The sequence below is a fragment of the Aethina tumida genome, chromosome 4 (genome assembly GCF_024364675.1).
Source record: "Aethina tumida isolate Nest 87 chromosome 4, icAetTumi1.1, whole genome shotgun sequence".
Taxonomy (NCBI): Eukaryota; Metazoa; Arthropoda; class Insecta; order Coleoptera; family Nitidulidae; genus Aethina; species Aethina tumida.
The window spans coordinates 8,661,163-8,688,209 of record NC_065438.1 but is presented as its reverse complement, the minus strand read 5'-3'; the positions used below and the strand labels follow the sequence as shown (position 1 = coordinate 8,688,209).

General features: G+C 28.5%; 3 protein-coding genes across 3 annotated transcripts; 2 read left to right on the top strand and 1 right to left on the bottom strand.

The window, feature by feature from the left end:
* Positions 1–18,977: 18,977 nt before the first annotated feature.
* Positions 18,978–20,713, top strand: LOC109596079 (60S acidic ribosomal protein P0). The gene is made up of 4 exons (XM_020011531.2): positions 18,978–18,998; positions 19,193–19,283; positions 19,504–20,259; positions 20,480–20,713. Exons 2-4 carry the CDS (start codon positions 19,230–19,232, stop codon positions 20,615–20,617), a joined length of 948 nt encoding a protein of 315 aa, XP_019867090.1. The 5' UTR covers positions 18,978–18,998; positions 19,193–19,229; the 3' UTR covers positions 20,618–20,713.
* Positions 20,714–21,131: 418 nt separating this feature from the next.
* LOC109596089 (myotubularin-related protein 9) lies at positions 21,132–24,165 on the top strand. The gene is made up of 5 exons (XM_020011539.2): positions 21,132–21,475; positions 21,534–22,086; positions 22,142–22,312; positions 22,459–22,686; positions 22,743–24,165. Exons 1-5 carry the CDS (start codon positions 21,329–21,331, stop codon positions 23,345–23,347), a joined length of 1,704 nt encoding a protein of 567 aa, XP_019867098.2. The 5' UTR covers positions 21,132–21,328; the 3' UTR covers positions 23,348–24,165.
* A 1,782-nt stretch (positions 24,166–25,947) lies between these two features.
* LOC109596109 (mitotic spindle assembly checkpoint protein MAD2B) lies at positions 25,948–26,996 on the bottom strand. The gene is made up of 4 exons (XM_020011565.2): positions 26,800–26,996; positions 26,462–26,750; positions 26,244–26,409; positions 25,948–26,187 (listed from the first exon to the last, which is right to left on the bottom strand). Exons 1-4 carry the CDS (start codon positions 26,819–26,821, stop codon positions 26,053–26,055), a joined length of 612 nt encoding a protein of 203 aa, XP_019867124.1. The 5' UTR covers positions 26,822–26,996; the 3' UTR covers positions 25,948–26,052.
* Between the last annotated feature and the right edge of the window lie 51 nt (positions 26,997–27,047).

Below are 27,047 nucleotides of genomic sequence, written 5' to 3'. Positions count from 1 at the left end.
AATTATTTCGTTATAATTATTAGTTCCTCAATTTTTTATTCTGTTATTAATCTGAACATATTTTTTTTCAGATCCTTATTTTTATAATATCTTTAATACTGTCATGGATTTTCAATGAGTTTTACTTTTTACACTTTTTAACTATTTATCAGATTTGAACAAATTCATTAAAATTTTAATATAATTTTTACTATTTAATTTATTATTTTATTTGCAAATATTGATTTCATTCATTTTATAGTTCCTTATTTTTTTTTTTTAATTTTAATGGACTTTACTATATTTCTAATTAAATTGTTTATAATTTTCTATTAGCTAAAGCTATTTTTATTATTGGACTAATTTTTGCATATTAAGCAAATGTCTAATTTCTTATATACATTTTAGAATTCCTAAAATATTTTAAATTTTGAGATTCTAATTGTCAGTTTTATTAATTCTCAATGTTCTTAATTTAATACATTATCATAATCATTAATTTAAATAAATTTAATACATAACTTTTGTACTTTTATTGTGTTCATTTTTCAACTGGATTCTTTCATAAAACTTTTCTTATATTTTTTTCGATCTGGATTTTTATAAATTAATTGAAATTCTAATTTCTTATTTAATATTTTTGGAATGGTAATTTAACTTAAGTTCATTCTGTTAATTAATTATTATTAATTATATGTAATGATTATCTTTATCATTTTTATGTACTGTTTTGAAAATGTATTCAGTTCAATTTAATTCAATTCAACAAAATACTTACACAGAATGACATCAAACCGGAACCTCAAAATGTAATCCGATGTCAGATACCCTTAATTATTTACTAGATTGAAACTGTCAAGCAAACAATCAGACCTTAACTAACTAATAACAATGTTGGTGACATGACAAATTTACATTTAGAGTTATGGAGTTTAGTCCGCGATGGAACGATGACAAGAAGACGTATTCTGGAATCTTTGTAAACACGGATATAACTTGCACAAAGGTAACAAAAGACTTTTCAAATTACAAGGTAAAATAAATCCCTGTTGGAAATTTAATAGCGAGCACGTTAAATAAAAACATATTTGAACCTTAATAAAAGATTATCGAAAAAAAAAAACAACATTATTCCTGGGAGATGTTAAATTCAAGTGATTTTTTCAGGAAATGAGTTGAATTTCATGAAAAAAAAATGAAAATGTTTGCTTAACATTTGTTCTAGGAACTGAATTAATTTTAATTGCCGACAAATACTTTATATTACACTTCAGATAATTCTGAACTTTCAAAATCAATAAAAAGTTTTATTCTCGAATTGAAATTACAAAAACAACAACTGATGAGAATTCATAATAACAGAACAAAAATGATGCAATTTGTCAAAGTTCAAATGCCAGCAAAATCCCATATTTAACTGAAACAAACAACAATTTAGCAAAATCCAAAGCGTAAATTCGGTTTGCACGCATCAGTAAAATGACATGTGGAAATAGAGAGAACAAACAGATGGAAACGGCCTAATAACTTTCATTAGATTACTCGTAACCTTAAAGGGCAATTTCCCATGCCATATCTATCAAACAGACCACTATGTACTTTCGCCCTTTTATCCTAATTTCCAGTCAAAAGATTTCAAACATAATTAACCGCATTTTCTGTCTCATTTATTTAATCAAACGTCATTGCTATACAAATGTGTTTCCTTCACCATTACTTGTCTAACGGTGTTACGCGGGACAATTCGATGGTTTTCTTTATGCAGCAAACGAAAAAATATTGTCAATATCGTCGTAAAATTCACCATAAATACAGTTCGAAAAGCCGTATTGTCTGCCGGTTTACGTTTGCCTTTTCCCATTTTACTTGCTTAATCTCCACGCCATGTGTTGCTCCTGTGTATAAAGAGAAAATGCCGTGTATAAAAAGAAAACGACAAGAACTAGTAAAAATGTGGTAAAAGAGAAAGGAAATGTGTGTTTCTTAGATGTAAAGTAACTGCCACTTATTAAAATATCGCAGGTTTATAAGGTAATGTTCATAAAACTTCCATCCACTGCTTATAAATATCGTTTAATGATAATAGTTTGCTCGTGTAAAATAATTTAAACAAGGATATTTTTAATATGCCATTTTATTATTCAATAAAATACTAAAACTATTGTGTTTACATTTTACAACTTTCCTGTAATGATAACTTCCTGTTCCTTCTCGTCTAATTCAATAAACTGGTTCCAAAACTGAAGTGCCTCCTCGTCCTCCAAAAGCTTTTGAAAGGATGACTTTCCATAGATAAGGATTTCAACTTGCTCATCTTCAGTAAGTGACACCAAGAATTTCTCGTTCTCCATTCTTCTTGTCTTCCTCTTTCCAACACTTTTGGTTAGCAACAAGTTAGTTTCAGAGTTGGGCGAGTCACTTACGTACTCTGTTTGAGCTAGAACGTCGGGTTTTACTATTTTTTCATCCGGCTTCACCCAAATTGTCATTTTTAATATCTGTCAGTGACAATTTATAACGTATTTGTTAAATCAGAGCGAGATTTGCCGAGTTCGACAATCTCAGACAATTTGACATCGACAGCAAACAATAAATAAATAAGTAGCCTGAAATTGCATCAAGTTTCGAGTCCGTCGTGTGTTTTGTGTCAACTGTGGCCTTAATTTCTTGTTTGTTTTTCGCTGAGTGCCTCACGATTTCAAAAGTTTACGTCCGGTCGGAACATTTCTACTTACATACCTTCTTGCAAAGTGGAAACTAATTAAAATACATTATGATGATTAAACTATGGAAATGTTTAACGCCTCAAACTTTCAAGGATATTTAAGCAACTGTTCTTGTTGCTTTTCCGTGTTTAAATTCAGCTTAATTCATACCTTAACCGGTAATAAATTGAAAGACTTTATAGTCCATTGTCACTTACAACTTTTTAAATACTTAATTTTATAAAATTCTTAATTAATATTGTCTATAATTTTGAATGATAAATGAACCTCATTATATGTTTTCTTAAAATTAGAGTTTTTAAACTGTTGTTAGTTAAACGTTTTAATTATTGCCCAAAATTCTATAAATTAAATGAAATTATAATTCTCTTTAATGCTTTAGAATACATAAACATTTTTAAATTCTTGTCATTTGTCAGCTCATTCCTCGAAGGCTTGCCAAAGTTATTTTATGGTTATTGTTAACTTCAATATTAATTTGTTTTTACAATTTGGGGTGAAATGACCAGCTAAATACCAGAAGAGCAGATGATGAATTTTTCAATGGTAGTAACGCCACAGTTTCAACCAAAAGCATTTGTGATGTTTATCCAAGTGCATTAGATGCTCTTAAGTGTCAACAATGATTTGGTAATTTTGATCTCACTGACTCCTACCGATAAAGAAGACCAACGACCTTAGACAATGATATGCTAAGGGCAGAAGTGGAAGCAAATCCATGTCAAACAATCGAAGAATTGTCAAACACCCTTAACCAAAGTTGGTCGACCATCCAGGTGGTAAATTACATTCTAACTAGTCTTTCATCGTAAGCCATTCTTTCGATGGCACCACATGGAATGGAATGATTATTTTGGAAATTGAAATATTGAATTGTACGTCTCTGTCTTGTCTCTGTATCTTCATTGTTCCAACGCTGTTACCATTATCTTTCAGCCAATCGAAGTAATGAAATAAGCTTTTGAGTATAGCTTTTTGAGAATTTGAGCTTAAATTCTTGAACCAATTCGAAAAGTTAAAGTTCTGCAGGGTCGGATGACTTTTGTCGGTTTTTTTTTTTGAATTGTTGAAAAGAATGCGTTCGCCAACAAAGACGACACAAAAGAGTGTTCTAATTCTGTGCAGTCAGCTGAAATGTTACAGGAAACATATTAAAGAATAATTTGCCTATGTTAATTAATATTTACGTTGTTGTTGTAGACTAAAATGTAGTCCGCCGTTCGGCTTCTTCTCTTTCAAAAGTAAAATATGTTTGACGATATTTGGAAGAGTTTTGTTTAAAAATTCCTACGTTCCACATTTGCAAAATCATTGTCTAAAAAGTTGAGTAAACCAGTAAACTGCTGAGGGTCGGTCAGATCATCGTCCGGATCCAAACTAACACTAAAAAGGATCATCTTAAATTCGTCTAAAGCAAAAAGTGATTGGAAGACTGTCTCAAGTCTCAAATCACTTTATGATTAACGAACTAAAATTATATACTTACACATTTCGTATATTTTCTGCATACAATCGATGATCTCCTGAGTATTTTTTCGTTTTGACTATCTTTTTTAGTTGCTTCTTTACCGATTCCCACCAAGGTAGATCGCTCAGCAACTTCACTAATGCCATGATATTCCTATAAATATCACATAACAATAAAATAGCCATATTAACCGTTTTTAATAATATAAAAGTAAATTTCTGAATGAACTTCTATCAAGGAAACATTTTTTAACTTGCCTATGTTTAAAAATACATTGTAAAATATATTTTGATTATCTGGATGTTATTAAATATATTTTTTGGCTACATAATGGAGGTCTATTATAATAATATATCTTTTATGGGGGAGTGCTTTGGTAATTTTTAATGGCAATATATTGTAAGTAAAAAAATCTGAAATAATTAAAAAGACAACAAAAAATTATTCGTTTGAATTTAATGTCAGAAAACGGCATTACTTACCGATCCCCCTAATACTAATATTATTATTAACTATCAATTCTAAATTCTTAATAATATTTTCAATATGGCTACGAAAATTAATTATATAATACAATTATATAAAAACAATGATACTTTTTAATGTAAATCTAATTTTATTCCAAACTTGCCGATTGGGAATAAATTGGAAATTCATTGTACCCTCAATCAATGACAAGACTTACGAATTACACACACGGAATCAATAACCTTATTTGCCTAGCAAACCATTCAGATCACACTTCCACAAATTAAACAAATAATTAATTCCAGGTCGGTTTTCAAGAGATATTCCACTATTTTGTGGAATTGTATTGAAATCTATGTACAAATGAGAATTTCCATCGTTGTTTCCTACCTTTAATCCAGGAACTGAACTGATCACCAGTTGTGTTTGACCCCCATGTTTAATTCGAGATTGTGGAATGGTTAAGTTTGTTGAATAATGCCATAATAGTAATTTTGTTGACTTGTAGGTTTGAAATTTAATAATGGATACAAATATATCGTAAGTGTTAAAAGTAAATCTGCGGATATTAAATCTACAACTGGATTGTTTGGCAAACACACATAAAAACTATGAACATAACTAATCAGAATTTTTATTGAGTCTGGACTTATTTTACCTCGATCTATTGGAATATTTTTCGTTGCCTGTAAATTTATAACTTCTGATATTAATAAATCTATTATATAGTTTTTATGTTTTACATACTTTATGCTCCTATTCTAAATGTATAATTATATATTTTTATAGTTATATTATGAAATAAATCAATAATAATCAACACTGAATTGAACTGAATTGAAAGTTACATTCCTCCGTTAATTAAAATACTTTTACCTGAATACTGAATGGAATTGTTCATTTTAACACTCAAGTTAAACAAGTTACTACAGATAAAAGAATCATTATAGTCAGAAATACAATTTCAAATCTTATTGTCCCTTTTAATTACCTTATACAAAAATATATTTCATATCACTGACGTAACTCAAGTAATGGTTTCGTTGCACAAAAATGTAATATAACTCTGTCTTTTTATGTAGTCATATAAAATATTGCATGACAGAGCCACAATTTTTAAATAATATATTTTAATGTTTTCATTTGCTTTTAATATTTTTATGGTTCATTAAAAATAATTGGTACTTTAACAATCTGAATTTCTACCCAGAATTAAACCGTATAAACTAAAGTACACATTCAGAACCCACAAAACATTGGAGAGAGGAACACTGACATATATTGTAAGAAAACTGTTTTTCAAACTTCAATAATAATTCATATAAGACCAAGTACAGACATTGAAATTTAATTACTATACTTTGTTCAACCTTTTAATAAGACTTTTATTAATTTAACTAAAAATGTAAATTTTAATTTTTAGTGACAAGTCAGAAGTTTTGTTAGAAAATGAAGTTTTGAACTTTAACCTCTGAAACCAGAACCAACTGGAAAAGTTTTATGATTCATTAGAAATAATTGATTCTTAATTTTTACCCAGAATAATCCGTAAACTACACATTTAAAACGTATAAATATCCTCAAAACTTTGGAGAAGGTATCACTAACATGTATTATAAGAAAACTGTTTCTCAGCGTTCAATAATAACTTGAATGTGATGAGTACAAACATTAAAATTTAATTAGTAATCTTTGTACTTATTTATACTATCAAAATGTTAAATATTTGAGTGATTTTAATAAGAATATTTGGTATTAATTTATCTAAAAGAGTAAATTTTCATTTCTAGTACGACGACGAGACAAAAGTTGTATTAGGAAATGAGATTTTGACAACGAAACCAACTGAAAAAGTTTTAGGATATATTAGAAATAATTGGTTCTCAAACAATTTAAATTTCTACCCAGAATTAAATCGTATAATTTAAATAGTACTGTTCACTAAACTACACATTCAGAACGTATAAACACCCTCAAAACTGTGGAGAGATCTTACGAAAACTTTTTCTCAATGTTCAATAATAACTTGAATATCATCAATTACAATCATTAAAATTTAATTAGTAAACTTTGTACTTTTTTATACTAACAAAATGTTAAATATTTGAATGATTTTAATAAGAATATTTATTATTAATTTGTCTAAAAAAGTAAATTTTCATATCTAGTACGACGACGAGACAAAAGTTGTATTAGAATATGAGGCTTTGACATCAGAACCAACTGGAAAAGTTTTATGATTTATTAGAAATAATTGATTCTTAAACAATTTAAATTTCTACCCAGAATTAAATCGTATAATTTAAGTAGTACTACTAAACTACACATTCAGAACATATAAATACCCTCAAAACTTTGGACAGGATTTCACTGACATGCTTTGTAAGAAAACTATTTCTCAACGTTCATTAAAAACTTGAATATCAAGTACAAACATTAAAATTTAATTAGTAAATTTTGTACTTTTTAATACTATCAAAGTGTTAAATATTTGAATGATTTTAATAAGAATATTTGTTATTAATTTATCTAAAAGAGTACATTTTCATTTCTTGACGAGACAAAAGTTGTATTAGAAAATGAGTCTTTGACACCAGAACCAACTGGAAAAGTTTTGTGATTTATTAGGAATAATTGGTTCTTTAACAATCTAAATTTATAACTAGAATTAAGCCGTATGACTTAAATAGCGCTGTTCACTAAACTACACATTCAGAACTTGTAAATACCCTCAAAACTTTGAGAGGATCATTGACATGTATTATAAGGACACTGCTTCTCAACCTTCAATAATATAATTAAGTACAAACTTTAGAATTTAATTAATATACTTCGTTCGTTTTTATATTATCAAAATAATAAATTATGTTGGAATGATTTTAATAAGAATTTTATTATTAATTTACCTAAAAAAGTAAATATTCATTCTTAGTAACGAGATAGAAATTTCATTAGAAAATGCGGGTTTGAACTTTGGCCTTTGAAACCAGAACCAACTGGAAAACTTAATATTATGCAATAACGTTACTGAAATCAGAACATATTGCTAAAGTTTCTCAACTAGTGATAATTCTAGAAACTTCAGTAATTAAAAAAAAAACTAATCAGATCTCGATATGCAAAATTTTGTTTTTGTCGTTTACTCAGACACTTTGTTATGTGGGTTAAGGGAGTCGGTGGTGAATTTTCCCGGTTTAATTGGAACATTTCTTCGAGTGTAAGAAACGGACATATTAAGAAAGTTCTCGTCACGTCGCAAATAGTAAAGTTCAACTAATACTGAGGAATGATGGGCCTTTGATAAACCCACAAAAAGACGTGGAACATTTACGAATCGTTTTGTTCCTTTTTGCTTATTCGTAAAACATACATCTGCATACTTTTCGCATTACATCTTGAATAATAAAAACGATTTTACGTAGCTATAATCAGAATGGGACATTTTTTTATCGAAATTATTAAACTTTAATCAATAATTCATTTATAGTAGTAAAACCCATTAAGCCTATCAAAATCTGTATTTTTATTAGACCATTTAAAAATGTAATTTCCGGCAAAGAAATTATTGATTTAGATAAAATTGATTTTGTGAGTGTTTCTTTAAAAACATTCTTTTATTTAATCCCCCTTCTAAATTCTAACTAACTTATTAACTTTTTTATAACTTTTAAGCTGGTTAACTTTCACCATTATTCAACACAAAAAGTATAAACAAAATAAATATTGAAAATGATGCCTTTAAGTATAATTTTTGGATTGTTTTTTAGTGTTTTGTTCACACCACAATAAATCAAAAAACACTTAACTTTAGGGCAATTTTGTATATTTGAAAATATATTTAATAAATATTAAATTTGTCACAAAAAATAAAATTGAAACATCAAATAATATGAAAAATGTTTTAAATTAAACATAAAATTGTTTACTTAATTTTCTTGATTGACAAATATTAACTAAGCACTTGGAACAATATTTGCAATTTTGGCTACGAACAATTATTGCTTTTTCTTATATAGACATAATTAATATTAATTCTCTTAATACAAAAGGAATTGATTTTCTGTTTTACATAAAAAAATCGTAAACAGCCTCAAGTTATTTATAATGAGCTCCCTCATATACGAACTGGGAACATTTTAAATTAACAATTTTCAATATTCGAAAAAAATAATTTTATTGCATTGTATAAATGAATTCGACTACAATGAATGCAAAATTTATTATTCATTTATTTATTAAATTGTGAGCGACAGAAAATTGACGCTTAACATTTAAATGCAATTCAATTATGCGTTGTGGTGAATTATTTTTATTTGCGAAAACCGAATTGTATTTTTTTAACTGCATTCGTTCAAAATTAATTAATTATAATTGCCTGCTATAAATTTATTTTTAATAATCGACCCAGTAACATTTACCGTAAATGAAAGGAAACAGGAAGAATAAAATGGGCTGCAAATTGAAAATGAACAAACATCCTGTTTATTATATGTGTAGATGTCAATTTATGCAGCTTGAAATGCCGAATAAAACCGGGTTCACAGCAATTGAACTTTACGTACGTACGTATTGCAATCGAATTGCCGCTCTGACGATAATTTCTCATTTAATTTCACACGTCTCGTTATCTGGAAAATCTAACGGAGATTATGTTCATTTTCCTTTTTTATTTCTATGGATAATTCTGTTTGATTTCAAATCAGTGGAAACTGTGTCTAACGAACAGTCAGGCTGTTGGATAGTTCGTTTGTTTCGTTTTAATTGATTTAGCACCTATTTTTAAAATTTTAGTGGATGCACTAAAAATATTAATGGGTTAATTCAAAATTACTAAGCAGTTGATATATAAATTATTAATCATATGGAAAATTATTGGCAATTAAAAAATATTATTAATTATTTATTTATATTTTAAATTGCTCATAAATTATGTAAAAGCACAGTTCATTAAACATTTATAAACCAAATTTTGAAAATTAAATAAGCCTACAATTTATATTTATTCATTCAATAGATTCAAATACCAAATGATTAAATTTAAATATTATATTAATGTTTCCGAAATAATTTTATAAATGCATTAAAATTAATACATAATTATATACATTATAGAATATTAATTTACTTCTTACAAAAGTTTCTGTTGCAAATCCGAACAACCCTCATCATTATATTCACAGGTTTTTACTTTGTTTTTAATAAACACAATTAAAAATCAATTGTGGAGCTAAAGCAACTCATTAAGAGATATTGGAATTGCTTCTGTTGTTAGTTCAAGAACTAACAATATCGAAAATAAACCTGTATTAAAGAAGGAGGGTTCGTCAACGATGTTGAAGCCACCGACTAATTCAACACTGAAAAGCCAGAATCCTAACACATCGTTGCAGAAATCTGCGTAAAATTCCGAAACTTGTTAATATTATTAATGAACTAATAATTTTTATTATTAGTTCATTTTCAAAGTAGATGTGCCAAAAGCAATTAACTTCTCACCTCTGCTTTGACAATTTCTATTGTCAACATTATGAATTGTGTACTGAAATAAAAATATATAACTACTGAAATTTTAATTTCTCTTTTGAATTGAGACACCCTCATAAAATGTAAATGTAAAAACAATATATTTTTTCAATTATAAAGCATGATATTATGTGATTTTAGACAAAATGTCTAAATTTTCTGGCCCACAACGAAATTCCTATTGGATTGGCGCATTCGCCATTTTTAACAACAGTTGTAAAAATGGTGGATGCGAAACAAAAAACTCTATTAAAATATTCAAATGAATTAGGATAAGATATTTGAAAACATAAAATTAATTGCCTTTTGGATGTAGTTGTAATTATACAATTTGTTTACGCATTCAAGATGTTTAAACATTTATTAAACATCAAAATCATATTTTTTATAGTATTTTAAAGGTTACTTTACTGATTAATTAAAAAAATTTAAATAGTACCTATTAAAAATGGATCTAACAGTGGGTAAAATAAATTACTTTTTATATAATCAACTTATTCTTAGAATTTGTTTAATAGTAACTAATTATTGGATTGGTTGCGCATTCGCCATTTTTAACAACAGTTGTAAAAATGGTGGATGCGAAACAAAAAACTCAATTAAAATATTCAAATGAATTAGGATAAGATACTTAAAAACATAAAATTAATTGCCTTTCGGATGTAGTTGTAATTATACAATTTGATTGCGCATTCACGATGTTTAAACATTTATTAAACATCAAAATCATATTTTTTATAGTATTTTAAAGGTTACTTTACTGATTAATTAAAAAAATTTAAATAGTACCTATTAAAAATGGATCTAACTGTGGATAAAACAAATTACTTTTAATACAATCGTCTTATTCTTAGAATTTATTTAATAGTAACTAATTATTAGATTGGTAGCGCATTCGCCATTTTTAACAACAGTTGTAAAAATGGTGGATGCGAAACAAAAAACTTAATTAAAATATTCAAATGAATTAGGATAAGATTTTGAAAACATAAAATTAATTGCCTTTTGGATGTAGTTCTAATTATACAATTTGTTTGCGCCTTCACGATGTTTAAACATTTATTAAACATCAAAATCATAATTTTTATAGTATTTTAAAGGTATCTTTACTGATTAATTAAAAAATTTAAATAGTACCTATTAAAAATGGATCTAACTGTGGATAAAATGAATTACTTTTAATATAATCACCTTATTCTTAGAATTTGTTTAATGGTAATTAATTATTGGATTGGTGGCGCATTCGCCATTTTTAACAGATGTAAAAATGGTGGATGCGAAACAAAATACTTAATTAAAATATTCAAATGAATTAAGATAAGATATTTGAAAACATAAAATTAATTGCCTTTTAGATGTAGTTGTAATTATACAATTTGTTTACGCATTCAAGATGTTTAAACATTTATTAAACATCAAAATCATATTTTTTATAGTATTTTAAAGATTACTTTACTGATTAATTAAAAAAATTTAAATAGTACCTGTTAAAAATGGATCTAACAGTGGGTAAAATAAATTACTTTTTATATAATCAACTTATTCTTAAAGTTTGTTTAATAGTAACTAATTATTGGATTGGTGGCGCATTCGCCATTTTTAACAGCAGTTGTAAAAATGGTGGATGCGAAACAAAAAACTCTATTAAAATATTCAAATGAATTAGGATAAGATATTTGAAAACATAAAATTAATTGCCTTTTGGATGTAGTTTTGATTATACAATTTGTTTGCGCATTCACAATGTTTAAACATTTAGTAAACATCTAAATCATATTTTTTATAGTATTTAAAGGTAACTTTACTGATTAATTAAAAAAATATAGTACCTGTTAAAAATGGATCTAACAACGGATAACATTTCTACAAAAATTAAATAAATAAAAATAAATAAAATTAATATGGAGTATTTTCTTCTCTGGTATTAGTTACCATCTTGATTTTATTCCAAATTTTGACTAATCTTAAAAAAGGTTTTGAGAGACCAAACCATAGTAGAAATATCTACTTTAAAAAGTTACTGATGCACCCATCTGGCATTATCTTCTGTCCCAGCAAATGGTGCTAATGTAAGTTTTGTAATTTTTGCTTGTCTTATTTTGCTCAAATTAAATTTGCAAAAAATTGCTGGTTACAAACCTTTACCTCAATGTTTGGATACATAGAAAACAATCTTAGTCATGGTTTGAAACCTTTTTTGACCTTGTTCTTGTCTGGTTGTGTTATTCATTTCTGAATACCTTCTCAGAATTCAATTGTTGATTGAGTCAGCTATGCTTGAGTGTAGTTTTTTTAGTAAAGAGTAATGATTCACATAAATTAGAATTTTGCATTTAATGTCAATTCATTACGTAGGAAAACAATAAATAAAACTTAAAATACCTGTGACATTGTGAGAACACGTTGTCAAACACCAGTGAACTAAAATTGAAATAAAACAACTTCATTTTTGTTAAATTGTTTACTTTAAAAATATTAACTTATTTCAATAATTCTATTGATAAACAAACTGTACGAGTTGGAATTAACAATCAATAACTATTAAACAAAATTTGTTTAATACAATTTAATATAATTTAATTATATTTTAAAAATTTAAACTCTTGTTTCAATAATTAATTACAATTTTATTACAAAATTATTGATTTTATTAATCGATATGTACGATGATTATAATTATAATTACGTTCATACATAATAAACTATTTAGCAGATTAATCATAGAATATTACAGACAAATATAATGAAGCAATATAATTATTAATTTCAACTAAACCAATTATTAATTCAACATTAATGTTTGCAGTTGCACTTACCATAAATTCCATTAGTAAATGAGTTGTTCGCAGCACAAGAATGCCCGTTTTAAAAATCCAGAATTCCATCTCAAATCTGAACGATTCGCGTCATAAAGTCGAATGAAATATCTCGCTTGATGTGGTGAATTCTTTCGCGTAAACAAAGAAAACTTTTACCTCAAAGGTATACAGGTATTTTAATTAATTTCATAATTTCGTCCAAGTGCAACTTTTACAAAATCCATTTAGTATGATTACGAAACTTTTTCGTGCGAAATCATAAGTTTCATAGGCGGAAGTTTTTCTAACTTAAGTGTATTGTTCCAACTATCCAGTTATTTACTTTGTAACTAATTTTTTTGTCAGCAGGAACGAACAACTCAGTAATGAGTACGTCAATCAATCTTGATTTTCGCAGTGATTAATACAGTTGTTTAGTGAATTAGTTTTAAAAATAATTTCCACTGTCCGAACAATTAAATGAGATTTGCATATGTGTGGCAAATTGCTTTTCAGAATTAAAACCATTATTATTGCCGTGTTCACGTCGGTAATGTTTATAGATGAATTTGCATGATTAGAGGCGATATTTACAATTTGATTTAGCCGATTGACGTTGTTCAATGGTGACAGGCAATTTAACAGATTCGAGTATAACTGGACGAATTTCTGTTTAATAACTTTTTTCCACGGATGTAGACTGTAAAGTAATTATTTAATTACGCAGAATGGAAATTATCCATAAATGACTGCTCGAAAACTGACACATTTAATATTGCATTCATCTTGAGTCAATGAACAATCTACCATTAAATGAAAACTCGAATAGTAAAAAGCAGAAATTATCCTTTTTGTGGCTATATTCTTAGGGAAATAAAATAAAGTGATTGACTTTTTTTAATGATTGATGGATAATCAACATTTTGCCCACAAACATCCACCTTTTTGCCTAGGTCGTCGAAAACCTTAAATACCCATTATTTGCACAAGGGATTGGGATTAAGGAAAGGAACAAGAAATAAATGACCACTATAAATTCATTTATCAAAGCGATTCTAGTCTACTAACTGTTTTTGCAAAAAAACAAAATTTAATCACTTTTTTTAATTAAAAATAGTTTATAATTATTATATATGACCATATTAATTAATCCTGCAACTTAATGAATGACATGAAATTAAGATTAAAATTACGATATGATTTAATATAATCTCAAGTCCAAAGAAATTAAAAGCTTCTCATTAAGTCAAATTAAACCAGGTGAAAATCCTTAAAGGAGTAATTTGATATTCTGTTTGCTCATTCATTAGGGTGGGTAAACAATTTATTTATGAATTTTTGAATGAACGGTCTAATAAAACGCACAACAAGCTATACTTAATGAGTTTGAGAAAGTGTTAACGTAAAATGAAAATGAATAATATTAAATTAAAATAATTTAAATTGATTTGTGGAATTTAATAGTGATAAGCCAATATTAAAATAAATATAATCGGAGACTTAATTCAGTTATTAATTTAATATTTAGGTAATTATTGATGTAATTCAAAATAAAGTAATTCTGATTTTACCTGTCAATGATTATATTAAAAAGGTCAAAACAGATCCTCAGTACCAAAACAAAAATTGTGTACAACGATTCAGTGGAATCAAAGTCTGAGGCAAATTTATCTTTTATCAAGTAAAAATATCAGTGTAAATATGGCATCTGGAAGTTCCATGTTCCTTACACCAAACAACAGACAGAAGACATTTATTGTGGAGAAAATCAGCGAGTGTAAGAGCGAACCTTCATTATCAAAATATAAAAGTTTCTTAAAGAAAGAAGAAAGACTGAACACCTTCATTATCCCCTGTACATTTGAGGAAAGAGCACCTTTAACTTTACTTAACAATAGTAAGACATCGATGGATAAGCCTAAAATTGCAGATGTTAAAACAATTAACAATCAATTGTGGAGCAAAAGCAGCTCATTAAAAGATATTAGAGTTGCTTCTGTTGTTAGTTCAACAACTAACAATATCGAAAATAAACCTGTGTTAAAGAAGTCAAGGATGTTGAAGCCACCTGGATCTACAATGGTGTTAAACAGATCATCAACTAGCACGACGTTGAACAAGCCAAGTTCTAACAGTGGACTCAAACCTAAACCAAGGAATGGTACTTCATGTAAAATTCCGATACTTGTTTCTAAACCTTTATAGGTAAATGTTAAAACTAATAATATATAATAATAATAATATTTTTATTATTAGTTTATTAACAAGTATCAAAGTGAATGTGTCAAAAGGGGGTAACTTGATTGCTTTGATACTACAATTACTGTTGTCAACACTGAAATAATAAAAATATATAATTGCTGCACAAATGAAATTTTAATCGCATTTGAAAACGAGACACCCCCATAAAAACAATATAACTTTGATTATAAAGCATGATATTATAAAATAAAATATATAAATTTTATGACCCACAACAAATTCTTATAATAGTCACGAAATTAATGAATGTATAATTTCTTATACTAAAGAAAGAAAATCTGAAATTGATATATTGATATATGTCAGAATATTTATATATTCATATTTCTGTGAAAAATTTCACATTCTTTTAATGAATTTATGTTAAACTCAAAAATAGCACAAATTATCTTATAATTTAATATTGGAATACTATTCCAATAATACTGTACTTCAACTATTCAATTCAATGCATTATAGCTTTTACGAAAATATGAGATTTAAGTATAATATAATCAGTAAATTAATAAATAAATAAATAAATAAATTATAAAATAAATAATATAATTTATGGTATTTTGAGCATTTATTCCCTAATCGATCTATTGAAAACAACTTCATTCTTGTTTAATTGTTTACTTTAAAAATAGTAACTTGTTTCAATATTTTTATTGATAAACAAAGTGTATGAGTTCGAACTAATATTCAATTAAACAAAATTTGTTATACCATCATTCATTCATAAAATTTAATATAATTTAATTAGATTTTAAAAAATTAAACTATTGTTAATACCCTCAATACCCTAATATCTTCATTACAATTTTATTATAAAATTATTGATTTTTCATCTAAACCAATTATTAATTCAATATTAATGTTTGCAGTTACACTTACCATAAATTACCTTAGTACATGAAATCCATGAAAAATGCATATTCATATTTCTGTTAAAAGTTCTTTTAATGTTTCGTTCGAGAAATAAACTCAAAAATAGCACAAATTATCTTATTTTTCAAGAATGTTGAAATACTATACCAATAATACTGTATTTCAACCATTCAATGCAATGCATTTATTATAGCTTTTGCATAAATTGTTGGTTATCTTTCATTCTCCATTAAATCTAACAAAATATGAGATTTAAGAGAAGTGAATATAATGTTGTTGAAAAATAATAAAATTTATGGTATTTTTGACCATTTATTCCCTAGACGATTTAATGAAAATAAATAAATTAATAAGAAGAATATGATTGGAAAACAGAAGTTGTATTTTTTGGTATTTATTTTTCAATTAAAAACCTGCAGAATAATTCCTTGGACATGAAAATTGAAGAGACCATACTAGCAAAATTATGCGTATTCCTAATTCTATTGAAAAATTAAAATTCATATTGTTTTTAACAATTTTATTTATATTGATAATGTGTTAGTATAAGTGTAGCGTAATTAGTAAAATATTGTTAGTATAATATTCTAATATTATTGAAAAATAAGAAAATTTATGCTATATTTGACACTTTATTCCCTAGTGTAATTAATTAAAGTGTTATGAAATTTTATATACACCAATTTCAGAAGGTGTTAGATTTTTTATAAAAAATTACCTAGCATGATTTCTTTAATTTTCATGCCTATAAATAATCCAGTAGATTTTTATACCAAAAAACGTGACATTTTACCAATAAGTACATATTTTCATACTTTACAATTGAAAAAAAATGATTCTAAAAATCGAACAAAATATACACATTTTAGGAAGGTGCCATTATTTCAAATGGGCCATACTGTATATTATAATTTGAACTCTAATTCGGATTACGTCTAATATAACATTTACATAAAGATTTAAAGAAATTCTATACTTGAGGTTAAGAAAACGTTAACTGAAAATAAAAATTAATTATTAAATCTGAGGAATCTAAGGAATTTTCTATTATTACACTAATATTAAAATAAATCTAATAGAATAGTCTTTAATCTAATTCTAGGTAATACAAAATAAAATACTTTTGCATTTACCTGTCAATGACTATATTAACAAGGTCAAAACATGTTAAGATCGTCAGTACCAAAACAAAAATTGTGTACAACGATTCAGAAGAATCAAAGCCTGTGGTGAACAGTGTCAAGTAAAAATAGCTGAGTAGATATGGCATCTGAAAGATATGCATTCTTTACCCAAGACACCAGACAGAAGACATTCGTCGTGGAGAAAAACAACGGGAAGACCGAACATTCAACAGGAAAATATAAATCTTTCTTAAAGAAAGAAGATAGACAGAACACCTTCATTATCTCCAAAAAGTCGAACATGGTCCAAGGCACATTGAAGCAGGAAAAACAATGCACACTGGAACGACAGGGTACCTTTACGTTTGAGGAAAGAACACCTTTAAGTCCCCTTAACAGCAATAAGACATCGATGGATAAGCCTAAAATTGCAGATGTTAAAACAATTAAAAATCAATTGTGGAGCAAATATCCTTCTTTGAGGGATATTAGAGCACATAGTAGACCAACAGCTAGCAACATCGATAATAAACCTGTTTCTATGTTGAAGAAACAGGTTTCGTCCTCGATGTTGAGACCATCATCTAATTCAACAGAGAAGAGTTCTAACACATTGCAGAAGTCTGTTTCTGCACTGGGGTTAAACAGGCCTAATATCACCACTAAGGTGAACAAATTAAGTTCTGTCAGTGGACTTAAATCTAAAGTACCTTTACCAAAGAAGAGTACTTTATGTAAGATTCCGAAATTTATTTCCAAAAATATAAATAAATGTTAATATTTAGGATTAAATTCATTATGTAACACTTCTGTATCATCAGAATACTCATCAGTACTATTATAATAGTGTAACTACTACTGATAATATTGTGATTATTATATCGAAATAAAAATCTACTACTGCATAAATGAAATTTTAATAATCTTAATATATATATAAAATATTAGACCAAGTCTAAATATTTACAATTTACAACATATATAAATGACAAATTGGAAAAGAAATAAATCAGATTTATATCAAAAAAGAAAACTAAAAGTACATAATGTATTAATTATAATCCAAAATTTTGATGAAGTTGTGGTTTTGGTTTGGGGTTCTTGGAATGGTACAGGACAATAATTTATCAGATATGATTTTTAAAGGTGACTTCATCAGTGAAGTACCTGTTTCTACAATGGTGTTTATCAGATCTAGGCTAGCATGATATTAAACATGTGGACAAGTACCGTTGCCAAAGAAAACTATTTCGTATAAAATTCCGTTTGTATCCAAAACTATAAGCAAATGTTAATATAATATTTATTATTAATTCTTTAACTTGTATTGAAGCAGAAGTGAAAATTGCTCAGGTGCGACCTTTCAATCGCAGACATTTCTCAATCAATCGTAAGTTCACTTGATCACACCTGCTTTGTCCCCCTCAATGACTATTGTCTGTATTATGTATATTGTACTGGAATAATAAAATTTAACAATACTAGTAAATTCATATTCATATTATTTATAATAATATGAATTTTATTTCAGATTGCGTTGGAAAGGTTAATGTACAATTTAAATTTTCATTTTAAATTGCGTTTGAAAGGTACATGGATACATACATGGATACAATTTAGATTTTAATTCTAAATAAAAAAAATATTTATGTATAATTGATTTTTTGTGAATTGGCGCTAAAATTTGAATTCATCCACGCGTCATAGAGCGCCATCTTCTAAGTGAAACGTAACCGATCGAGCATCCGCCTCTTTCATTTCGCTTGTTATAATAGCCGAGGTATGTTGATTTTTATTTTCGATTTATCTCAACAATCGTTCCGTTTTAATAAAATCTAATTGTTGTACCATAATCTCATTTAAACGTACTTTATTAGTAAATATGTATTTTATACATTTTTTACGCTGTTTATGTAGTTTTTTAAAAGTAATTGATTGTGGAGGTTAAGTTCATATGTTGTGTTTTTATTGCAGTTCTTAAATTCATAACGAGTCCCTAACCACTAGAACGATGGGTAGGGAGGACAAGGCAACCTGGAAGTCTAACTACTTCACCAAACTCATCGTAAGTATTGTTAAAAATTGTAACCAATTTGAGTATATTTAAATTATCATGATGTTTATATTTTTCGTCTCTCAAAGCACTCCGTGCCAGAGCTAGAAATAGCTGAACCCACTGGTGTTAGGAGTGCATCTGTGGAAAAACCTTTCTGATATTAATTTGATACATACTTTGATTGTTTTATGTTACGAGTGGTTGTTGATTAGTTGTTTTTATTCTACAGCAATTGTTGGAAGACTACCCGAAGTGTTTCATCGTTGGTGCTGACAATGTCGGTTCGAAGCAGATGCAGCAAATCCGTATTTCCCTCCGTGGAACCGCCGTCGTACTCATGGGAAAGAATACCATGATGCGCAAAGCCATAAAGGGTCATGTTGAACGCAATCCGGCCCTGGAAAAGCTTCTCCCTCACATCAAGGGAAATGTGGGCTTTGTGTTCACCCGCGGTGATCTCGTTGAGGTCCGTGACAAGCTGTTGGAGAACAAAGTTCGTGCCCCAGCTCGTCCCGGTGCCATCGCCCCGCTGCCCGTTGTCATCCCCGCGCAAAACACCGGTTTGGGTCCAGAAAAAACATCTTTCTTCCAAGCTTTGAGCATCCCAACCAAGATTTCCAAGGGTACGATTGAAATCATCAACGATGTGCACATCTTGAAACCCGGAGACAAAGTTGGAGCTTCCGAAGCCACACTTTTGAACATGTTGAACATCTCTCCGTTCTCGTACGGTTTGATTGTTGAACAGGTTTACGATTCTGGCACCATTTTCGCCCCAGCAATTCTGGACATTAAGCCTGAAGATCTTAGGGAGAGATTCTTGGCTGGTGTTGCTAACTTGGCTTCAGTCTGTTTGAGCATTGGATACCCAACCATTGCTTCCACCCCACACAGCATTGCCAATGGATTCAAGAACCTTTTGGCCATTGCTGCTGCTACAGATGTGGAATTCAAGGAAGCCACCACCATCAAGGAGTACCTCAAGGTAAAAATCATTTATTTCACTGGAATAATCACGCTTTAACTAATGAACGTGATGATTTTACGCAGACGTATAAGGTGCTGAGAACACACTGGAGCTAGAAATAGCAGAACCTACCAGTGTGCAGTACTAATGATTCAAAACTTTTTCTGACACAACCCTTTGTTTCATTCAGATGGATTTTGTAAGCCACATGATGCTAATTTTTGATATTTGTTATTAGGATCCCAGCAAGTTCGCCGCAGCCGCCCCAGCAGCAGCAGCAGCTCCAGCTGCCGCCGCCCCGGCCGCTAAGAAAGAAGAGAAGAAGGAGGAGTCTGAGAGCGAAGACGACGACATGGGCTTTGGTCTGTTCGATTAAAGCGATTGTCCGACATGTCTTACAAATCTGACCGCTCCACAGGAGTGACGGTTTGCATTTGCTGACTCTGACCGTCAATATAAACATTGAAACACATTTGTATTTTTATTTACTCACCATTACTAAATTATTAATTTAATAAACTCCCTCTTGATACAAAGATTCAATTAAGAAAAGCCTTTACTCATAATAAATAATATTGAAGAAGAAAAAAATTACAAAACTTTATTTTGGTGTGGAACAAAACAAGTTATTGTCCACATTTAAAAAGATTCAATTTGGAAGTATAAAGAATAATTTAAACTTAATTAACTTGAAACAAGCTCTATATTTTACTGAATCTAAAGGAAAAAAATAAATTAAAAGTAGATTTATAAAATTAAAATAGAGTATAAACAAGATTTTATAAACAAACCATTATCAAATTATGAAATAATAAATATATAGAAAGTAACAACAAATCTCTTTCAGTCAGCAGTGGTAACCTACAGAATAGTAATGTTGGTGATTTTAGTATTGTTGGCTATACATAACTTCCCAAAAACTGTGTCTCATTTCAAAATCAAAACAAAACTACAAAATGAAACAATAAACACACAATTGAAATTAATGGCTCTAATTACTTAGTCGAACCAATTAGTGGGGCCATTCACAAGGAAGTTCCTCCTTTTCTGCGACATAACCTCAATAATTTTTACAAGTAATATTATTATGGAATTTGCTGAACATATAGCCACTCCAAAAGTAGACGGTGTTATACTTCATAGCCCCTTTCACGAGCCAGTTGATGGAACTCTTTGTGTAACAGGTCACCATTTAATTCTATCATCAAGGAAAGAGGACGTACAAGAACTATGGGTAACATATTTCAGGCCTATTCTATTGAACCAAATTATTTATAGACTTAAAATTTTAGTTATTACATCAATGCATAGACGCTATTGAGAAAAAACAGACTGGTGGTAACTCAAATCAATATGGGGGCTCCATAATCCTGAAATGCAAAGACTTTCGCATACTACAATTGGATATTGCAAACCCAGATGAATTCCATAACATTTACGCCTCAATTGAACGCCTCTCCAATTTAGATAAACCAGAATCACTCTACCCATTTTTTTATAGGCCCATGTATAATATTTTAGAGGATGGTTACACCCTGTTTCAGCCAGAGATTGAGTTTGCAAAACTGTTGGCCAGTGATGAATGGAGGGTTTCTCATGTCAATAAAACTTATGCTATTTGTGCCTCATACAGTGGAACTCTGATTGTTCCAAAGAGTATAGATGATGATGTGATAATTGCTTCAGCCAGTTTCAGGGATGGGGGGCGTTTCCCACTTTTAAGTTACAGACATGATAATGGTGCTATACTTTTAAGGAGCAGTCAGCCTTTACTGACCAACAACAATAGAAGGTGCAGGGCTGACGAGAAAATTTTAAACACTGTTCTTGGGTCATGCAAGAAAGGTTTCAATTGATACCAGTGCGACAAGTTGAATTGTACTCAAATAAAATTTTACAGGGTATATAATTGATACAAGGAGTACAAGTTATACTAGTCATTGCAAAGGGAAAGGGGGTGGAACTGAACCAGATGGGCACTACACACAATGGAAAAAGGTTTTTAAGCCTTTGGATAAAATTTCTAAATGTGATGGTTCAGTTTTAGATTATCTCGCCAAACTAATTGATGGTTTGTATAGTTTTCTAACTGTTTTATTTTTTAAATCACAATTAAAACAATTGTCAATATATAATAATAATTTGTTTTCTTAATAAACTTATCACATTGTTCAGTTACTATCTACATATGTATACTATTAATAATATATATTTTAGCATGTAATGACACAAACTGTTCATCAGATAAATGGTTATCACGTCTAGAAAGCAACCATTGGCTAACAAACGTACAAAACGTCTTAAATGCTTCTTGCCTGGTAGCCCAGTGTCTAGATAAAGATGGTGCCAGTGTTTTAGTGCATGGATCTAGTGGCTTAGATTCGACCCTCATTCTCACATCTCTAGCCCAAGTTATCCTTAATCCTGACTGCAGAACAGTCAGAGGTAAACTTCTTTCATCAAATTAGTACTTCCTTTTTAAAAGAGATTAAATTTTATAGGACTTCAAGCTTTAATAGAACGAGAGTGGTTGCAAGCGGGTCATCCGTTCCAACTCAGACATTCGAAATTCTGTTACTCCTCATCAAGATCCAAAGGACAACAACCAACGTTCTTGTTGTTTTTGGATTGCGTTCACCAATTACATTATCAATTCCCGTGCAGTTTCGAGTTCACTACTCAAATGCTGGTCTTACTGTTTGAGCACTCCTACTTTAGTCAATTCGGCACGTTCTTGGGCAATTCGGAGAGCGATAGAGTCAATCTTCAGCTGGCAAAAAGAACAACCAGTTTGTGGTCGTACTTGAACCGGCCTGAAGTAATAACTTCGTTGCTTAATCCGTTGTACGATCCAAATAAAGCTCCGATTTGGCCGAGCGTTGCTCCGGTCAGTTTGGTTCTCTGGGACGAGTTGTATCTTAGATATGTAGTTGATCAGTCGCAGTCTAAAAGGGCTTTGGTTAAAATACAAAACTTGATACAAACCGACAAGGATTTGAGGAGCAAGGCGCTAAAATTAAGAAAGCAACTGATAGATTTGCAAAAGGAGTTAGACTGTTTGAACAACGAAATGGAGGAAGACGATGACGAGGATAATAGCGGGTGAATTTGATTCGATACCTTAATGTTTTTGCTTTACAAGACCATTTTAATTTGATTTATATATATAGTTGTAACATTAAAATATCAAATTTTATTATTAAGTTATAAGGCAAACAATTTTTATAAACATAAGTTACTGTACATGTCATATTTATATATTTTTAAAAATATTCTGGTGTACTTATGTATATCTATTGTTATATTGTCTTTGAAAATTGGCAAGTGTAACTAAAACATCTTCTCTAGTCAAAAATTACAAAATTAACTGTTATTAGGAATTTATTGTCTTAATCTATGGATATTGATAGATGATTTATATTTTTATATTTTCCCAGTTTATTTATTACACCAAATTTATTTTATATATTCTTAATTGTAAAACGTATTAATGGATGATAGATAATTACAGACTTCTGTCAATATACAAACTTCCTTGGTCAATTTAAACAGTGATAATAATTGGCGCTATATCTAAATGCAAAACATATCTCTTCACTACTTTAAAAAGTTAAGCAATACAGGTGTTTAAAAAGAACCAACATATGTCTGAACAAACGAAAATAACAATTGTGTGTTCACAAAATATCAAATCGCTTGCTCACTTTATACTTCTCAATGTACCAAAGTGTTAGGATACAATGAAACTGAATCTCAAGAAATTATTATCATTCCCGTATAAGTAGCTTTAAATCAAAATATGAAGGAATGCATGATCTCTGCTTATGTGCAATGTGTGTGTGCATAGTATATTTTCTTATTTTCGATTCCATTTCGGCTCAATTGTCATTCCACCCATTAATAAAATAAAGTTATATGATAACACGCTGGTTTATTGTTTTTACCTGTCACTCATTAAACTGTCCTATTTGTAAAATGCCATTAGTTCTCGAATATAGTTTATGTAAGTGTAAAATATTAAATTGTGTACTTATCGATATCTTCAACAGATCTAATCAACAAAAAGTGAAATACATGTGTCAACTTCAAAATACAAAGTCCAGAAAATTTCGTCAAAAGAAGGTGGACAAAAAGCTTTTATCGTCTACATATGCAAACGGGAAGAAGATTATAGATGATGGATAAAAATTTGTTAAATATATTGCAGAAGAATTCAAATATAAATACTGCTAGAGACATTTTCATATATCATATTTGCAGCATTTTATTTTATATTAATATGGGGTTTTCAAGTATTTTATTGGAAATTTTACAGAGACGATGATTTTTACTATACTTCAACAACATGTAAAATTAGTTTCTATTATTAGTTATTGCATTAGTGTTTAAATAATAATATATTATAAAGTAATAAATAAGATTTGGACAACCTTGTAAATTTAAATATACATTTTTACACTTACAAGTATATAATAATTTAGTCCTTTAAGTCTTAACTATTTTAAATTATAGCAATGTTAATTATCGTTAAATAAATGCAGCCCTATACTAATTAAAAATTTATTGATATTCATACCATTTTGAAGTACAAGAACATATTCTTTCTTCGTAAATCGTCATTCAGTAAATTATTTAAATTAATATGTCAATAATAATAAATTTTTGTAAATATAAAACTAATTAATTAATTTAATGAACTGCTTAATTTAATAATAATAAAATAATAAAGGCCTCATTAAAGAGGATAAAGATGAAATCAAACTAATTAGATCCATTCAATATGAGCAGTGAGTAAAAATATATTAAGCGGATACCGTGTATAATTAATTTAATGAACTGCTTAATTTAATTATAATAATATAACAAAGTTCTCATTAAAGAGGATAAAGATGAAGTCAAACAAGTTAGATCCATTCTATATGAGCAGAGAGTAAAAATATATTAAACTGATACTGATTCAGATGTGTTACAACTGTTTTAAAATATTGTCTTAATAAATAAAAATGGGAGTTTATGTTTTAAACTGAGGTCCAATTTCTCCGTTAAAGTATTCAATGTCAACCGCTTTATAATTGTTATAACATTATTAATAATTATTCTTAATTAGAAATTGTTGAAGTGTAAAAAATGTGTTGTTTTAAATGACGAATTCTAAATAAAACATACATCTCTTTCAAATTTAAATTGACTATACAAAGTGAATATAAATATAGAAGAGTATGTATGTAAAATAAAATAAACAAATTTTCTTCCCTTTCTTATATATTTGTTAGAATAATTTAAATAGTTTATTAGAAAATTTAGACATTAACAATTTGAATAAATAAAAAAAAATTATATAAACACATATATTAAATTTAATTTAAACTGAAATTATAAAGACTATTAATATAAGATCCCTTTATTTTATACGCATCGTGATTTTACTATTTTCAGTAAAATTTGGTACTTTTACTATTATGCAAATCTGTTTAAAAACATTCACAATGAATTTTAGTTTTTAATAACTTATTGACGATTTTTTTTCAATTTAAAAAGAAACTAATTTAGTATTTTGTGATCTTTCTTATTGGCCCTATGATAATTACGAATAAAATCATATTAATTATTTTTTTTGCCATTCTATTTGTCATATTTATATAAAATTCAAACAAATATCTTCACTAATTTTCAGTAAGTGGATATTAGTTAGTTAAACCACATATATTATTATATGTAATAGGTTTATTTGTGAATTTTATAAAATATATTTCATTATACATTAATTATAAAATAGATATATCACAGCTATAATATACTAACATAAGATTATTAGTAATCTGGATTTGCAGGCTTTTCAATATAAATTTGCAATTTTAAAAAATCCTTGTCAATAGTATAAATGGGAACAATACATCCAGACTCGACGCAAAATTCTTTATCACTTATTTCAATCCAAGGAAAATTCTGTAACATAATCAAATAACTAATACATTAATATTATAAATTTTTAAGCTTTATACCTCAAATGAAGGCTCTTGATTAAACTCAAGACTAGAATATGTGGTTGTTAAAATCCTAATACTAAAATTAGCCCCATCAGGCAAAGGTTGTAAATAATAGTTTGATGTGTGAATTTTTAAACAGAACGCACGAAATGCTTGTTCCATATCAACAAGAAAAGGATCACTATAATTAAAATTAATTAATCCAATGAGTATGTAATGTATGTAACACTTACGCTTCCAGAAAGTCTTTTAAATCTAGCACATCAATAATATACTTCTCATGCAGTACATCATCAGTATGGAAACAAACAAATAATTTTTGTAACCGACCCTTCTTGGCGTGATAATTGACGGCCTTAAGAGACTCGCTAATGTATTCGTTGATTTCTGGATGAAGGGATTGATAAACTGTTGCGCCGTACTTACGTTTCGGCTGGAAAATCGACTCCGGATAGATTTTCCGATTGTACAGTATACTGTGGACCGCCACTTCAAAAAATTCGCATAGGACGTCAGCTGAAACTGAATTTAAATCATTATAATTTAATTTTAATCAAATGTGAGAACGTACCAGTTTTTGAATTTCTTGCCATTTTTGAAAGCGGGTTTGTTTGGTTAGAATGAGATGTTGTAACTACTCCAATTGATTCTAATGAACTACTATAACATTAATAGTGATGCCATTGTAGAAAATTAACGTTATCCCTGTTTATTTGTGGAAATTTAATGGATGACAATATTAAAAATTAAAAAGATTTAGTTTAATAAGTTAACTAGAAGAATAAACAGGTTGTGACGTTTACCACGACAAGTTGGCAG

What these genes read in the sequence shown, in the direction of transcription:
- LOC109596089 (XM_020011539.2), top strand. Translation starts at nt 21,329, where the DNA reads ATGGAATTTGCTGAACATATAGCCACTCCAAAAGTAGACGGTGTTATA. An exon ending in AGGACGTACAAGAACTATGG is followed by an intron (nt 21,476 to 21,533) that starts GTAACATATTTC and finishes TTAAAATTTTAG; the next exon opens with TTATTACATCAATGCATAGA. An exon ending in TGACTGCAGAACAGTCAGAG is followed by an intron (nt 22,687 to 22,742) that starts GTAAACTTCTTT and finishes TAAATTTTATAG; the next exon opens with GACTTCAAGCTTTAATAGAA.
- LOC109596079 (XM_020011531.2), top strand. Translation starts at nt 19,230, where the DNA reads ATGGGTAGGGAGGACAAGGCAACCTGGAAGTCTAACTACTTCACCAAA. An exon ending in ACTACTTCACCAAACTCATC is followed by an intron (nt 19,284 to 19,503) that starts GTAAGTATTGTT and finishes TTTATTCTACAG; the next exon opens with CAATTGTTGGAAGACTACCC. An exon ending in CCATCAAGGAGTACCTCAAG is followed by an intron (nt 20,260 to 20,479) that starts GTAAAAATCATT and finishes ATTTGTTATTAG; the next exon opens with GATCCCAGCAAGTTCGCCGC.
- LOC109596109 (XM_020011565.2), bottom strand. Translation starts at nt 26,821, where the DNA reads ATGGCAAGAAATTCAAAAACTG. An exon ending in TTAAAAGACTTTCTGGAAGC is followed by an intron (nt 26,410 to 26,461) that starts GTAAGTGTTACA and finishes TTTTAATTATAG; the next exon opens with TGATCCTTTTCTTGTTGATA. An exon ending in ATCAAGAGCCTTCATTTGAG is followed by an intron (nt 26,188 to 26,243) that starts GTATAAAGCTTA and finishes ATTATGTTACAG; the next exon opens with AATTTTCCTTGGATTGAAAT.